This window comes from Oryctolagus cuniculus, chromosome 10 (assembly GCF_051225735.1).
Source record: "Oryctolagus cuniculus isolate XC-2025 breed Fujian yellow rabbit chromosome 10, ASM5122573v1, whole genome shotgun sequence".
In the NCBI taxonomy this organism is placed as follows: Eukaryota; Metazoa; Chordata; class Mammalia; order Lagomorpha; family Leporidae; genus Oryctolagus; species Oryctolagus cuniculus.
In genome coordinates, this window is record NC_142876.1 from 35,540,839 (window position 1) to 35,557,826 (window position 16,988).

The following is a 16,988-nucleotide window of genomic DNA, read 5'->3' on the forward strand; positions in this document are numbered from 1 at the left end:
TGGGTGTTGGTTCAACTCCTGGCTGCTCCACTTCTGATCCAGCTCCCTGCTAATTTGCCAGGGAAAGCAGCCAAAGAAGGTCCAAGTGCTTGGGCCCATGCACCCACATGGGAGACCCAGAGGAAGCGCCTGGCTCCTGGCTTCAGATTGGCCCAGCTCTGGCCCTCGCAGCCATTTGGGGAGTGAATCAACAGATGGAAGACCACTCTCTCTCTCTGCCTCTGCCTCTCTGTAACTCTGCCTTTCAAATAAATAAATAAATCATTAAAAAAACAGAAATTATGTTATGCTATTATCATTTTTATTTTAATTCAATTAAAGCAAGAAAGGTAATTCCACATAATAAATATCACAGTGCAATATACTAGAAAATGCTAAGCTTAATGAGGTAAAAATTCATCCCTTCACAATTGTATACCTAGCATCAAGTTTTCCTGTCAATTTATAAATGCTAGTATGTCTTCAATTTAGTTATGTGCAACAAAATTGGGAGAGACTGAAAGAGAGCCATTGTAACTCCTTTAGTTCAGTAATTGAGTCTTACGGAAAACCACAAATTCCCACAGCTGTTGTTTAACAGGCTTGTTCTCAGTCACAACACCAGAAAACACATTTATCAGCTGAACTGTGACAAGTAATCTTCACCAAGACTATCTGTCACAAAAGACAGGTGACAAGAAAGTCTATTTTCAATAGATTCAATACACTGGCCCAGCAATCTTTATACTAAGTGGAAATATGACAGGATGGGTAGAGAGGCATTAATTTATGAGCAATTTCCAAGAAACAGTAAAAAGGGGTCAAGAAGTTTTTAAAAATATATTTGAAATTCTTCTAATACCTATTCTGTTACATTTCCTCTATTATCAAAGCTGTCTATCAAAAGACTCTTCACATCTCTAATATTTGAAAGTACTACTGATATTAGCATGTTTTTGCAAGATGAGCTCAATATGAGTATGAGTGGCAAATATTGCTCTTAAAGAAATTACATACAGCACAAAATGTAAAATATGATTTTATCAAAATGCACTGATGACAAAACAATTTTACTCATCTATATTCTCCTTTCCTTTTGACAGTTTTTCTAACAAATTAATACAGAATGCTAAAACAGCCTACCTTCCTTTTTTCTTTTCCCAGAGTATCATTTATAAAACAAAAAGCTAAAATAAGTCAATTTTTCCTAATCTTTCACTAACATGAAAGGCAAACAAGATAATGGAAAAAAATATAGTTACTTGAAAAATACCACAAAACAGTTATAAATTAAATATATAAACCCTAAACTTTCTTATGCAAACATTTCAAATAATAATTTATAGTTGTAAGAGTATATGTATTTTAAACAACACTGTAATAGCTTTATTATCACTAAGATATAAATGCAATTTCTAATAAACAAGTATATGGCACATAAACTTGGTTATATGCTAGAACTATTAATCTATTTTACCATGTATCAAGTCTGTTCTTGTCTATTATTTCCACAATAGAAGATATCTGCTTTGTGTGGATTCAGACCACATATAGTATTATTTCTATAGTATTTTCATGAAATCCCTTCAACAAGCATTTAAGGCAGATAACTTTCAAGTAGCTACATGCCAAGCACAGAACTACTTTCTTCCACACGAGCAGAACAGAACAAATCCCTAACTGTGTACTTACTAATCAGCCTGATGATTATTATTATTCATCCTAATGGTAACACAGTTTGCTCTTTAAAAAAAATTTTTTTTATTTATTTGAAAGCCAGAAATACAGAGAGAGAGAGAGAGAGAGAGAGAGAGAGGAAGAGAAAGAGAGAGATCTTCCATTCGCTGGTTCACTCCCCAAATGGTCACAAAGGTCCAGTCTGAGGCAGGCCAAAGCTAGAACCAGGAGCTTCTTTTGGATCTCCCATGTGGGCACAGGGTCCCAAACACTTGGGACTTCTTCCACTGCTTTCCCGGGCATATTAGCAGGGAGCTAGATTGGAAGTGGAGCAGCTCGGTCTCAAACCAGCATCCAAATGGGATGCCAGCACTGCAGGCAGAGGCTTAATCTTCTATGCCACAGCACCAGTTCCCACAGTTTTCTTAATTTTGCATATACTTTAAAAATAAATGCACATTTATAAAGTTTTTCATAAGCATACTTATGATAGGACCACATACAGACTTCTAACACATTACATAAATACTCAAGTAACAAACACATTCATAACTTTCAATAGCTATTTCTTAAAAATCTGATTTCCTCTATTTTTCAAATGAATAGTAATTGTAAATAAAGCTACTGGTTTATCAATACTACTCACCAATGTGTAGAACAATTAATCAAAAAGTTTATAATCATTTGCATACTAATTAGATTTTGTAACCCAGAACTATATTACATGAAAGATCAGCTTATGTAATCTTGTTGTAGCTCTATGATTTGATTTGTGGATATATAAACAGCTGCTGCTGACAGCTGTCTGCTGCTATCCTGCAACCAAATAATTCATCTCAGCAGGAACAGCAGTCATTTTTTTAAATGTTTCCCTCCCCTCTACTTTATCAGCATAAACAGTTCCAAAGCAAATACCTTTTCATAATAAACAATACCATACTCCTTATCATCACACTTGACACATCGAAACTCAACCATCAAGTACATGAAATTAGAACTTCGTTTTTCACTCTAAAAGAAAAAAAAAAGATTTTTATAAAAAATTATAATTTTCAACATTCTCTTAAGGTATCAGTATATATCATTTTCCTAATTTAGTAATACAAGTATTTATGAAATATAACTTGTATAGCAAATTTTATTTCATTATATACATGCAGTCTTACATATAACTACTATTTTATTACATATAGCCTTACTGATTTATTCAGTAATGTCTATTATTCACTTCAAATTCCCTCTTGGAACTTAAAAATTTTTTGGTTAGAACATCACTCCTTTGGGTTTTTTTTTTTTGTTAATTTGGGTTTTATTATATAAAAGACTAGTATTTTGTATACATATGTATAAGTTATCTTATTTCAAAAATAATATATTCTGTACTTCTAACAATTTTATGCAAGTAACAGTTTACTATATGGCTAGTTCAACTAAAGAAGTTAACATCATCTGGGGGCTGGCGCCATGGTACAGTGGGTTAAGCTTACACCTAAGATGATGCCATCCCACATGGGCACCAGTTTGAGTCCTGGCTGCTCCACTTCAAATCCAACTCCATACTAATGTGCCTGAAAAGGCAGCAAGTAATGACCCAAGTATTTGGTTTTTTATACCCAAAGTGGAAGACCTGGATGGAGTTGTAAGCTTCTTGCTTCAATCTAGGTTGAAAGATCTCTCTCTCTGTCCCTCACTCCCTCTCTCAGTAACTCTGTCTTCAAAATAAAAAAATAAATCTTTAAAAAAAATTAAGTTTAAGAAAAATCAAAGGTAAAATGAAAGTGAGAAACAAAGGACACAGGTTATCTGAACTTAACAAGTATAATCTTTATAAGTGTATCAGAGTTTATAAAGGGCCTTAAGACGTATTGTCAGTTGTCAATATTATTAATACTTTAAGTATACTAGGTAGTTATCTTGTCCCTCAAGATAAAAATGTTGGTCCGTTATGTTAATGTGTTTTCTTAAAAAAAGTAAACATTACTGCAATGATGTTGTAAAATACAATAAAGTCTAAAGGAATGATTAGTCTTGCTCCAAATCACCTTTAATCTATAAAATCATAAAGGTCTGAAAAGGCTATTTAAATTGCTCAATTTTATGAAGCATATTATAGTCCAGTGTGGTAACTATAATGGTCTCCTATCTTGTAAAAGAGTAAGAGAGGGAAGAATGAGAAAGATGGGGCAGAATAAGAATTACCATTAGATTTTCTAAATCAAAAGGTACCAAAGTGGAATAGAAAAATATAACATTTAGATTAATTTACTTTGGGAATATGACTGCTATAGATATTTTAAAATGTAAACTTTTCTTTCAGTTTGAGTATTCTGGAATGTATTATGAACAAATTTAGTAAAGATAATCAATATCCAAACTGAAGGTAAATAGGTAAATGTTGTTAAACACCACTACAATCATTTTTCAAAAGGACAATCTTTCACTATAAAATTAAAAGGTTTCTCTCTCCTTCCACCTGCTGAGAACTATTAAAGATTATAAATTAAGTCACTTGTGCCCTACAGTGGTCATTATAAACTAGACCTGGATGCTATTCTCTCTTAATTTGATGAACATAATTGTTATTTCTGCTCTCTAGACATAGAATGTTGGCTAAATATCTGGTATTTTAGAGTAAATATACTTTTGTTATAACTTTAGAAAGACTAAATGGAATCTTTTTTTAAATGTTTCATTTATTTGTTCAAAGAGGAGAATGTAAAAGAAAAAGAGAGAAAGACAACTAACTTCCATCCACTGATTCACTCCCCAAATGCCTGCAATAACCAAGGTTTCGTCAGGTCTAAGCCAGCAGCCAAAAATTCAATCTGTGTCTCCCATGTAGGATGCAGGGACCCAAGCAGTTGGGGTCATTATCTGCTGCCTCCCAGGCACATTAGCAGGAAACTTGATCAGAAATGGAAGCAACACTGGATTCCAGGCACTCCAATATAGTATAGGTCATATTTTAATTAATACACACCAACCCAATATATGAAGTCAAGAAAAAAAAGTTTAAATCTTGTAACTTTATTTAGGGTACATAATCCTAGATTTAGTACATAAGAACAGCAACAATAACCAGAAAGAATTTGCTAAAGATGATTTACAGTAACTGAAGATGCTGCAGTATTCTGATGCAAGATTTATTCAGCATTGTCTGGAACTTGAACATGAGCTGACATGAAAGAGCACAAGTGAGGCATCAAGCCTACAGACTTCACTTACGTATTATAGTATTCCCATGATATCTACTATCTACTTCAGATTCAACATTAAAGTAAAACATAAAAAACATAGAAATCTCTTAGTTTTCTGCTTATTATCACAGAATTCACAGATGTAAGGGAATTATATCCAATAGTCCCACATTTGTGAGGTACCTGGTGGCATATAATTATCCTAGGAAAGAAAACTGATTTAAGAATGTAGAGAAAATATTTCAAAATAAAAGGGGACTAAAACTCACCTCATTAATCATTTCTATTTCTCTGAACGTCAATCTGTCCAGCCAATCCACTTTCACCATGTGTCCCTGTCGATGAGCTTTGGTGAGCTGCAGAACAAATATAATGGAGAAATCTTAACATAGTTCTAACAAAAAAGAAAACTTCAAAATGATACAAGTTGAACACCTTTAATCTGAAAATCCAAAATGCTCCAAAATCTGAAATTTTGTGAGTACCAAGATGACACTAGAAGTATAAAATCCCACTCTCAAGCTCATACAATAGGTCACTGTCTAAACACAGGTACTAAAAATATCTGACTCCAGTATGCATATTGTCAATTACTACTATAATTTGAACTTCATGTCTCCAGGACTATAAAACCCATGCTTCTCTCATCACTACTTCCTTCTCCCTCTCTGGTGACGACATATTCCTAAGATATATACACTCAACTCATTCCTGTCATTCTCTGGCCATCACTTTCATTTTTATGACATAGTAATTGATCTTCCACTAATTTCCTATGGGAGAAAACTAGCAAGAATAATGTGCTAGCGCTTTTTCTGTTTTCCTAAATTATGTATACAAATCAGACATGTTTCGCTGGCCCCAGAATTTATGTTTTTTGCTATATATATATTATCATATCTTGTTGGCTGCTTCTTATATAGCGTATGTCTAGTTTTTTGCTACTTAAATATTAAATATGACCTTTCTCGATCTTAAAAATAACTACCAAACAATGGTTCCCATGGCAGTAGCAAAATTGATGAAGCCACAATGGAGGACAAGTTTAAATTATCCCAAAGGCATGCAGATTTGTGTACTGTAATTTGTAATACTGAAAAACAAGACATAAAAATGAAAATGTCCATTATTAGAGGAAACTGTTAATTATGGTGTACATATGTGCACATACACATGCACACAAACATTAAAACATACCATAATGAAAAAAAATGAGTAAATCTACACCCACTGATAGGGAAAGATGCTACTGAAAGCAAAATCATTAAATGAGAGGAACTGTTCACACTATGATGACTATTCACATGTTTGTCTCCTGCAGATTTGGGGACTAACAGCATATGTTTTTGGTATTTCTCTGTTCAAACAGTTTTATAATTTCTGCAGAACTGAACAGGAACTGCTGAAAATTTCTTCTAGTCATTTGTCTTATCTACTTTTCATAATAACAACAGCAACAAAAATCACTCCCCAATTTAGTGGTTTACAACAATATTTATTATTTCTCACAATTTTTAGAATACTTATCTTCTTAAGGGATGTGTGGCTCATATTTTCTATTAGTTTCATTTACAATGCTACCAAAAGACTGTAATCATTTGGTAGACAGAGCTGGAACTTCACTCACATATCTAACACCTTGGTGATAAACGGTAGGCAGATCTACTGATCTAGTGGAGTACCTCTCCTATCCCCATGTATTCTCAGTGCTGCTCTCATTCCAAGTGGTTTTTCAACATGATCACTTCATCAAAATCTTCCCCAAAAGTACAGAAGCAAAAGCAGTTAAGCTGCTGTACCTGTTAACAAACATAGCACTACTTCTGCTGCTTTGTGCCAGTTAAAAAGAATCACAGAGCTAAGGTAAATCCAAAGCAGAAGGATGTAAGTATCAGGAGGTATGTTTCATTAAGGACCATTACTGGAGACTAGCTAGCACAGAACATAAGTATTAGAGAATCCAAGCACTTAATACAATTGATTGTTCAACTGCAAAGGAGAAGAGCAGAGTTTAGAGATGGTATAGTCAGTGCCTGGTTGAACTAAAATTAGATTGAGCAATGGCTAAATGATCGGCTTCACTCATCCTCTTTGAAATAATTTCCTTCAACATTGCAATGAACTGATTACACTTAAGCCACCAGAATGGCTTTTGGTTCCTCAAACCGTAAGCCCTTTTAAGAGTTCAAGGTGAGTAAAATAATTAATAATTACTAACTGAATACAAATTTTTATAACAAATGTAATAAAAGTGTACAAACTATAAAGCACTACACAAGCTGTAAGCAATTATTTTAATTAGCTCCATACTTATGTCACTTTATTCTTCTAGATGTTGTTAACAACGGAGGTAGGATTTGGGTTGTTTTTACCAGTACAAAGCAGCTTCTGATTACCCTCAGAAGTTGCACAGGTACTGAAGACCAAAAATGAACTTTAAAACATAGATAAGTGTGCTGACTTATTATTTTATTACTAGAATGACAATTTATGTTTATTTTCACTTTGTAATATCAATGACCTAGATCTTTCCAAACAGAAAATCTGCATTCTGTTAAACAGCAGGGTAAAAATAGTACAATCTGTTTCAAATTGCTTGTGAAGAAATAATTCTCACTAGGGTGCCTATTTTACGAAGGATAAAGGTCAAGAAAACAGTAAAAGTGTTACTCTCTTTTTAAGGAACACAAGTTTCTATAGAACTTAAAAGAATCATACAGAGTTCAGAAGAGGAGGCCACTGTCACAAAAATAATGGTGTAATTATTGAGCCCTAACTTTTACCAGAATTAAACAGCAAGGGGTTGTAAAGCTATTTAAATAAAAGCATCCCCAAGAATCAAATAACAACATGCCCAGGAAACTTCAGGGAGTACTAATCATGTATTATTAGATTTAATGGAAGGACGGAAATATGTGCTTGAGGACGATGTATCAGAACAGTAGGTATTTAGCAAAAGTACCAAGGACAGAACTGAAAGTAGGCCAACTTGCTGCATTGTATCTAGACTAAGAACATCAGTGAAAAGCATTGCAAAAGCACGAAGTGAGCCTTGCAAGCAGAGGGACATCCATGATCTCCACTTCATGGTTCACTGTTCCTCATTCTTACCAACCCTACTAGACTATATATGAAAGGTAGGTAAAACCTAGCACTTATTCACTTGCTGATTGTATTTATTGAAAGGCCTTTGTGTGGAAGGATGATAGACAGGTTGGAAAACAAGTATTTTCAAATGATAGAATTCTGCCCAAGAGCTTTGTGGAATTCAGCAAAAGGAGGCTAGAAAAAAAAATCTTTCCTACATAACCTTTCCTACATAAATCTGTAACTTAATTGCTCATGTCCTCTAACCCTTGAAGTAAGTACATCATGTTGCAAAGAAAAGATGTTTCTGCCATGATGGAACTTCAGAGTTTACAATCAGGTTTGCCACCCCTACTAAAAGAGGTAACTACAAATCAAAACGGTTAAATCAAAGTGATTGGGGCAGAGGGCGTCTTGACAAGTGTCTCTCAGACAAATAACAAGCAGAGACTTGAAGGATAAGGGATCTGACCAACAAACAGGAGTACACCTTTCAAGCCCCTTATTTATCAGCACATCAGTAAACTTTATCTGCCCAGACTTCAGAGAGTCCAAGATAATAGCCCAAAATAAGTACTTAATAAATCAACTTCTGTGCACATTGGAGGGTGAAAAGACCTATATAAACAGAAGATGCTATGCTAGAAATCAACTCTTTTGGAAATCATCTTTTGTGAGGGTTATTACAACCTAGATTTTTATACTCAAAGCAAAAAGATAGAGGAAAAGATGAGAACTGGAAACCAATATTTACTATTTCAATGCTGTCCAAGAATCTGTGGAGGTACATGGAAAGAGATAGACATATACACTCTGACTTCAAAGAAAACTGAAGAGAAATGATTTGTTTTAAATTTTCCTTGGTCGGTTTTTTCCATATTAATATACTCATTTTATCATTATAATAGTAATCAATGAATATGTATTGACTCACAGAATCAGATACTTATACCAAGTTCATAGATGTTATGGAAAGGAGTTGTATTTGCTTATTAAGAGACAGTATGAACAATTAAGGAGTTTAATATCTAATTTAAAAATAAAATAAATTTACAAGACCAAATATAACTAACAAAATACAGAATTGCAGGATTTCCTCCAAATTTTGATACTATAAGCACCCAACTTTGCACATAATATCTGTCTGATAACTCAAAACTCTGAGTTAAATGCAAGTCAAGTAAGTCATATAAAAACCAATGAAAATAATAATTCTCGGCCAGCGCCGCGGCTCAATAGGCTAATCCTCCACCTGCGGTGCCAGCACCCCAGGTTCTAGTCCCGGTCAGGGCACCGGATTCTGTCCTGGTTGCCCCTCTTCCAGTCCAGCTCTCTACTGTGGCCCGGGAGTGCAGTGGAGGATGGCCCAAGTCTTTGGGCCCTGCACCCGCATGGGAAACCAGGAGAAGCACCTGGCTACTGGCTTCAGATCAGCACAGTGCGCTGGCCACAGCGGCCACTGGAGGGTGAACCAACAGAAAAGGAAGACCTTTCCCTGTCTTTCTCTCTCACTGTCTACTCTGCCTGTCAATAAAAAAAAAAAAAAAAAAAAAAAAAAAAAAAAAAAAAATTCTCACTTTTCATTTCAAATCAAGAAAAAAATGTAAAATGGATGATGACTTTATAAAAGCAATGAATTTCTATCAACCAGAGTATTGCTGAAATATGCACATTCCACCGGCATCCTTGAGTTCCAGCTGCTCTACCAGGCTTCTGGTTTTAGCTATGCCTAGACACTGGTGTTATGGCCATTTGGGGAGTGAGCCAGAGATAGAAGATTTCTCTCTCTGTGTCTATCTTTTCGTAAGTCTGCCATTGAGGTAAATAAAACAATCTTAAAAAAAAAAAAAAAAATCCCCACATTCTACCTTTGATTGGTTAAAAGGTTCAGTGCCCAGCTCCTAACTCCAGATATCTGCCAAAGCAAACCCTGGGAGGCAATGAGGCTCAAGTGACTGGCTCCCTGCCACTCACATGGGAGACCTGGACTGCATTCCTGGCTCCTTGCTCAGGTCCAACCCCAGCAGGCCTCTGGGGAGTGAACAAGAGGATAGGGGCTCTTGCTTTCTCTCTCTTCATCAAATTAAAGTTTTTAAAAAATTAAAAACAAACATTCATATACAATACACATGTTTATATATTTGCTGAAAGCATAAAATCCAAGATATTAATAATACCTCTCTCTTGGTAATTGAGTTAGGGATGATTTTCATAGTCTTCTTTGTGCTTTAACAAGGTTTTATCGCTAGAAGATGTACACATCTTTGTAATAGGAAATAACAAAAGTTTTTTTAAAAGCTGAAGTTATTTTTAAAACAATTGTGGGGAAATCTAAAGGAAATCCACTAGAGATTAGCAATTTCAAAGATGATGCTTTCCTTTATTATTCATTTAATAATAAAAAAACCCATCTGATTAACTTGATCGCCTGATATGAGAGCCAAGAATAGCATGATTGCTCTCACTCAGATTATTTCTTTGAAGGGCCTTTCAGCTGGGTCCAACTAAAGCACCACATAAATTAGATACTACCATACTTCATTATGTGCTTAGTAAAGCTTCATATTAGGTCAGCATTTAGAGTTTAGGTACCAAACCTTTCTCATGTGAAGAAACTTCAGAAGAGATTTACAAAGTAAAGCTACTTCACTCTCACTCCCCTGCCCACCCCCCAAAAAAAGTTAAATAGAAGCTACAATGCTTGAGCCAGACCCATAGGGAAAAAATTTATAAAAGTACACTTTTTTCCACTTTTCCACTTTTACTCGCACTTAAAAAATAAAAACCAATCAGCTCTGTCACCAGACAGAGAAAACATTCAAATTCTTGAATGTTAAAAACTGCTCTTCTGAAACATCTACAATTAGCGATGAATAAAACACTCTGGTACTACTATACAATAACCCAACTTTTTCAGCATGATTATACTTGGTTGCAGTTCTTCATTAACTCATACTTTGTTCCTCTACACTCCATTGGGCTAAATGCCATAATTTAACTCTTCCAAGTCTAATGCCTCCCTGAACCTAAAACAGAACTGTTACATTAATAAATATTCAAACAGAACAGCATTATTGGTCTGCTAATGTATTTGCATAATACACTCTGGCACTATCAGAGATTTCTATTATTAAATAGTGTAATTCTTCAAAAACCATAATGAGTCTTTTCTGCCAAATCAGATGTAGACTGTATAATAATTTATGACAAAATGCAGTTGTATATGAAAATTCACTTAAACTACACAGGTTCAAAAAGGAGTCATATCTGTGTACACGTGTATGTGTTAGAGATTTTGAGCATGTCTACAAATTAATTATTAGCTAGCAAAGAATTTTCTTTTACCTCCCTGATTAATGAAGCCTTAACAAAAATTCTTCAATAATATTTTCAAACTTTACATGTAAATCTTATTATTGAGGAAGTGTAGTATTTGCCACATAAATGTTTCATTTCGTTAACTACTCCAAGATTAATCTAGTCTTAAAAGCAGGTTGCTTTCAATTTTGTGGCAAAAACTACTGCTAATAAGATAGACAATGAATTTATAGAACATAAATCAATACTCTTAGGGCTCAATATTAGACTGGCAAAATCTAATTTAGTGTTACTCACTACCAGTGGTTTTATTTTTTTTTTTTTTTTTTTTTTTTTTTTTTTTTTTTTTTTGACAGGCAGAGTGGACAGTGAGAGAGAGAGACAGAGAGAGAAAGGTCTTCCTTTGCCGTTGGTTCACCCTCCAATGGCCGCCGCTGCAGCCGGCGCACCGCGCTGATCCGATGGCAGGAGCCAGGATCCAGGTGCTTTTCCTGGTCTCCTATGGGGTGCAGGGCCCAAGCACCTGGGCCATCCTCCACTGCACTCCCTGGCCATAGCAGAGAGCTGGCCTGGAAGAGGGGCAACCGGGACAGAATCCGGCGCCCCGACCGGGACTAGAACCCGGTGTGCCGGCGCCGCAAGGTGGAGGATTAGCCTATTGAGCCACGGCGCCGGCCTCTACCAGTGGTTTTAAATAAATTTTAAAGTTTTGACAAGCTTAGACAACAGTGAGCAAACCAAAGTCACTAATAAAAAAAGATGCTACCATGTAGCATTAGGAATAAATTCACAAGAAATTCTCAAACACTTCTGTTAAAACATAAAAGAATGGCAACACAGCATGAAATCAAATAAGCTGTATTTATAAAAGACACACATAATTTTTATACAAATATCTGTAGCTAAGGGGTATTTTTGATTACGTCTATGGAGTTGCTGAACAAATTTGATAGTCTTGAATAATTTCAGCAGTTCTCATCCTAATTCCATTGCTTAAGGAAAATAAAACAGGGGCTTGCATTTTGGTGTAGCAGGTAAAGCTGCTGCTTACAACGCCAGCATCCCATATAGGCACCGATTCGTGTCCCAGCTGTTCCACTTCTGATCCAGCTCCCTGCTAATGTGCCTGGGAAAGCAGTGGAAGATGTCCCAAGTACTTGGGCCCCTGCCACCCACATGGGAGACCTGGAAGAAGCTCCTGGCTCCTAGTTTCACCCTAGCCCAGCCCCGGCAGATGCAGCCATCCAGGAAGGAACTAGTGGATGAAAGATCACTATCTCTCCCTCTCTCTCTGTAATTCTTTCAAATAAATAAATCTTAAAAAAAGAAAACAATATGAAACTCTAGTAGCATTCTGTTTTCATTTGTAAAGTAAAAATCTCTTCTCTGTTTTGATCACCACTTTCCTACCACTAATAGATACACAATGAAAAAACAGAAGCTGGGGCAGTTATTTGGTAGAGTGGATCCCCATATTTCATATCAGATTCCCAGTTCCAATCTTAGCTTCCTGCTACTACACATAGTAGGAGGCAACAGTTGATGGCTCAAGTAATTGGGTCCCTGCCACTCACATGATAGACCCAAACTGAATTCTGGGCTCCTGGGTTTGGCCTGAACTAGTCCCGCTGTTGTGGGTATTTGGAGAGTGACCAGCAAATGCAAGATCTCTCTCTCTCTCTGTTTTTCTATCTTTCAAATAAATTGAAATGAAAAATTTTTTAAATAAAAACCTTTATTGTATTCCTTATAATTAAATAATATTACTAAGGACAACATACATATTTGCTTGAGAAAACTTTATTTTTACTATATTTACTTTACTATATAAAGTCAATTTTTAAACACTGTTTATTTGAAAGGCAGTTACAGAAAGAGGGGGAGATGGACGGAGAGATCTTCCATCCACTGGTTCACTCCCAAAATGGCCACAACAGCCAAAGCCAGAGGCAGGAGCTTCACCAGGCTGGCAGGGGCCCAAGCTCTTAGGCCATCTTCTGCTGCTTTCCCAGGCATATTAGCAGGGAGCTGTATCAGAGGTGAAACAGCTGGGACTCAAACTAGCACCCATATGAGATTCCAGTTATCACAGGTGGTAAATTAACTCATGGAGATACAATGCCAGCACCAGTCAATTGTTTTATACTGTGAATAAAATGTAATGTACCATATAAATTTACACACAAAATACATTCAGTAACCTAGATGTTGGTTACATGATCATATAGGTGGTAGACAAACATTTCTAAAGTGCTATAACCTAATCTTATGCTGCATATACTGTTCACATTATAACTAATAGTTAGTTAATAAGTGAACCAATTGCAGGGTGAAAACCTGAAGACTATCAAGCTACCCAGCTATAACCAACATACAGTTAAATTACTGAGCCTTAGAAAAAGGACAATTTTTTTGCATGAAATGTCTAACCAAATGAAGATATCACTTATAAAGAATACCAACTTCACAGGAGAAGCCCTAACATACAGAATTAACTAAAAATTATTTAAGAAAGTTAATGATATATTCTGAAAATATTAAATTACAAATTATAATGAGAAGAAAATATGATTATTAGGTCCTTCTAAGTAATTTATTCTATCGCATTAATTTTATCCAAATGTCAGTTTATTCATTAACATTATTTCATACAACTTCATCAAGGCAGAAACTTATTCAGAATCCAAGGAAAATATAATCAACTTGCTATTACCTGCAGAAAAAAAAAATAGCTCTGTGGTTAATTTCTCTTTACAAAACAGCTGAAAATATAAAAACAGTAATAATAATGGCATTATCATGACTCCCATAATTAGCATATAATGGACTCCAACTAACTGACCACATTTTAAAACTAAAAAAAATCCCAAAACACAGAAATAATTGGTTACCCAATAGACTACTATACATCAGAGCTATAACTTAGAAGTATTGACTGCCTCTACCTCTCTAGTTACATCTTACTACTATTTAAGTCTTTCATCATTTTTTTAGTTTTATTAATTTTGAAAGCACAAAATATAAGGTAATTATTTCATTTTTCAAAATGCCTTCTTACAGACTTTCATGTTCTTTATTTCTCTAAAATCTAAATACAAAATACCAGTATATGGGTACAGACTTTAAAATCCATACACCTCATTAGTTTGATAATATATTATAGGATTTGTAAACGAAATGATGTCCAGCTGATAACAAAACTCACTCAAATAATATTTCAAAAACCAAAACTTTAGCTGATCTTTCGAAGATCTCTTAACTGTCTCTAGCTTCCTGTAACATCCACAGCAGATAAGCAGTAACACTAGTTTTGATTTCAGTTTCAATAATATAGGAGACTAAGATAAACTGAAATTCCTCCCACAACAAATAGAAAAAAATAAAGCAACAGTAAAATGGTATGAAAATTTATGAAGGCAAGTCTTACTGAAGATAGTTTATAATATAAAATTATAACTAAATAAAAGCTTAAGTCAATAGCCACAACAAATAAGACAAACACATCCACCAGAAATACAGACAACAGGATATTAGAAATAAAATAATTAAAAAAAACAAAAATGAAAGAATCAAAACACAAAGAAAAGGACAAGATAGTACTACTACTATAGCTATACAATAAACTTTAATATTAGGTGGATCAAAATTTCTCCCTTTTCAAACTCAGGTGATTTTGTAAGCTGGTTCTACAAAAACTGCTGAGGTCAATATGACCACGATATCTACAGTAGAGAAGGAAAGTAAAAGAAAAATTATAGGCAATTCTCACTTATAAATGCTCATATAGATCCAAATTTTCAGGAGGAAAGCTAGTCAACTGCATCAAGTAATTAGGAAAAAACAGTCATAGAAATCATGACCAATAAGGACTTATTGCAAGAGTAGAACAACTCCGTACAGAATATATATTAATGCAGTCATCAATTGCATCATTAACGCGCTTGAGGAGTCTCCAAAGTTAACCACAGGATCAGTGATCCACTCGAACTCACAGGACTCAGAGGCAGTTACAATCACAGGTAAAATTTATGACAGCAACCCAGTAAGGATATACATTTAAGATGGTTCAGTAACAGAAAAAGAAACAGGTAGAGTCTAGAGAAATCCACACACAGACTTCCAATGCTTTCCCCTCCCAGCCAGGGAAGAGACAATTCAAGCTGCATATTTCTGTAGCAGGAAAAATGGAGCCCAGTAAAACCATTTGAGTCAAGAGATTGGGCTTTTCATTGGATGCTGGTCACACAGGCATTCTCTAACTCAAAACTATCAAAATTCTTGGCTCCCAAAAGAAAGCAGGTGCTCTCTCTAAATCCCATTGAACAGTGCAGTCTCGGCACAGTGAAATAATCTATGTCAGTTAGAGTTGTCTCAGAAACCATGTTCTCAGACATCAGTCAAGAGTCAACCTTCACATGAGATCTAGATAGCAGCCTTGGATATGCCATGTTAATGCTTTCCTAATCACTAAATCAAAGGAGTCCATAATTTTTGGTAAGTTTCAACACTCAGCCATCATGTGAAGTTTTGGTAAAATAAAAGAAATAATTGTACACCAAGAAGATCCAACATCATCTTACCAAATGGTTAAATGTAAGGAGCATTCTCATTAAAGTCAAGCCCAAAACAAGAATACCTCTATAGTGATCTTCTTCTATATACACTTTCACTTTGCAGTCAACAGTGTTCCAAAAATATTAAATAAAAAGTCCAAAAATAAACAGAGACCAGATTAACATGACTTTTACTATAGTATACAATCATAATCATTGTATTTTATGACTAGCTATTGTTAATATCTTACTAAACAAATTTATAAATAAACTATCATAAAAATGTTTGTATATATATATACATGTGAAAAGACATAGTACAGAGGGCTTGGTACTATCTTTAGCTTCAGGCATCCACTGGGATCTTGGAATGTATCCCTTGTAGATGAGGAAGGACTATTGTACTACTGCTTCCATTAAACAATGATCTAGAATTTATTGTTCCTATTAAACATCACGCCTGTTGATAGCAAAAGGTGTTGCCAAGAGAATAAACAAACTCAACACAGGAATAATATGCAGCAGTTTTAAATGAAAGCACTTATCCACACAGATTAACAAGGACAAATATCAAAAACATTATTAAGTTAAAAATTGTAAAGTGAAAGAATGAGCAAAATCTTTGTGATGTTTTGATCTTTTGAGAACAGATGTGAAACAAGGTAAAATATTTTTTTTCTGACAGGCAGAGTTAGACAGTGTGAGAGAGAGAGAGACAGAGAGAAAGGTCTTCCTTTTCCGTTGGTTCACCCCCCAAATGGCCACTACGGCCAGGGTGCTGCAGCTGGCATGCTGCGCTGATCCGAAGCCAGGAGCCAGGTACTTCCCCATGGTCTCCCATTCAGGTGCAGGGAGCAAGCACTTGGGCCATCCTCCACTGCCTTCCCGGGCCACAGCAGAGAGCTGGACTAGAAGAGGAGCAACCAGGACAGAACCCAGGATGCCGGCGTCGCAGGCAGAGGATTAGCCTAGTGAGCCATGGCGCTGGCCTAAAATGTTAACATATGTTCAACTCTGACAGTGAATGGATGGATGTCCAGTACCTCTGTGAAATTTTGTGTTTTTATTCTATAATAAAATCAAAACTATAAATACAGAAAGATATAATTTTAAAACCCACACATTTAACATGCCGGCACTAGAATGTCGTGTTACCTCTTCTCAACAATATTGGGAT

At 35.3% G+C, this 16,988-nt stretch overlaps 1 protein-coding gene across 2 annotated transcripts in view; it reads right to left on the reverse strand.

Annotated features, from left to right (window-relative positions):
* PIK3C3 (phosphatidylinositol 3-kinase catalytic subunit type 3) overlaps nucleotides 1-16,988 on the reverse strand; it is a 151,844-nt gene that overhangs the window by 109,116 nt on the left and 25,740 nt on the right. For both annotated transcript variants that reach the window (XR_016214052.1, XM_008261249.5), the window contains exons 5-6: nucleotides 5,123-5,209; nucleotides 2,572-2,667 (exon numbers count right to left, since the gene is read on the reverse strand). Coding sequence is in view for 1 of the 2 variants with exons in the window: in XM_008261249.5 (XP_008259471.1) it covers nucleotides 2,572-2,667; nucleotides 5,123-5,209 (183 nt within the window). In the remaining variant the exon portion in view is untranslated. The remainder of the gene's footprint in view (nucleotides 1-2,571; nucleotides 2,668-5,122; nucleotides 5,210-16,988) is intronic.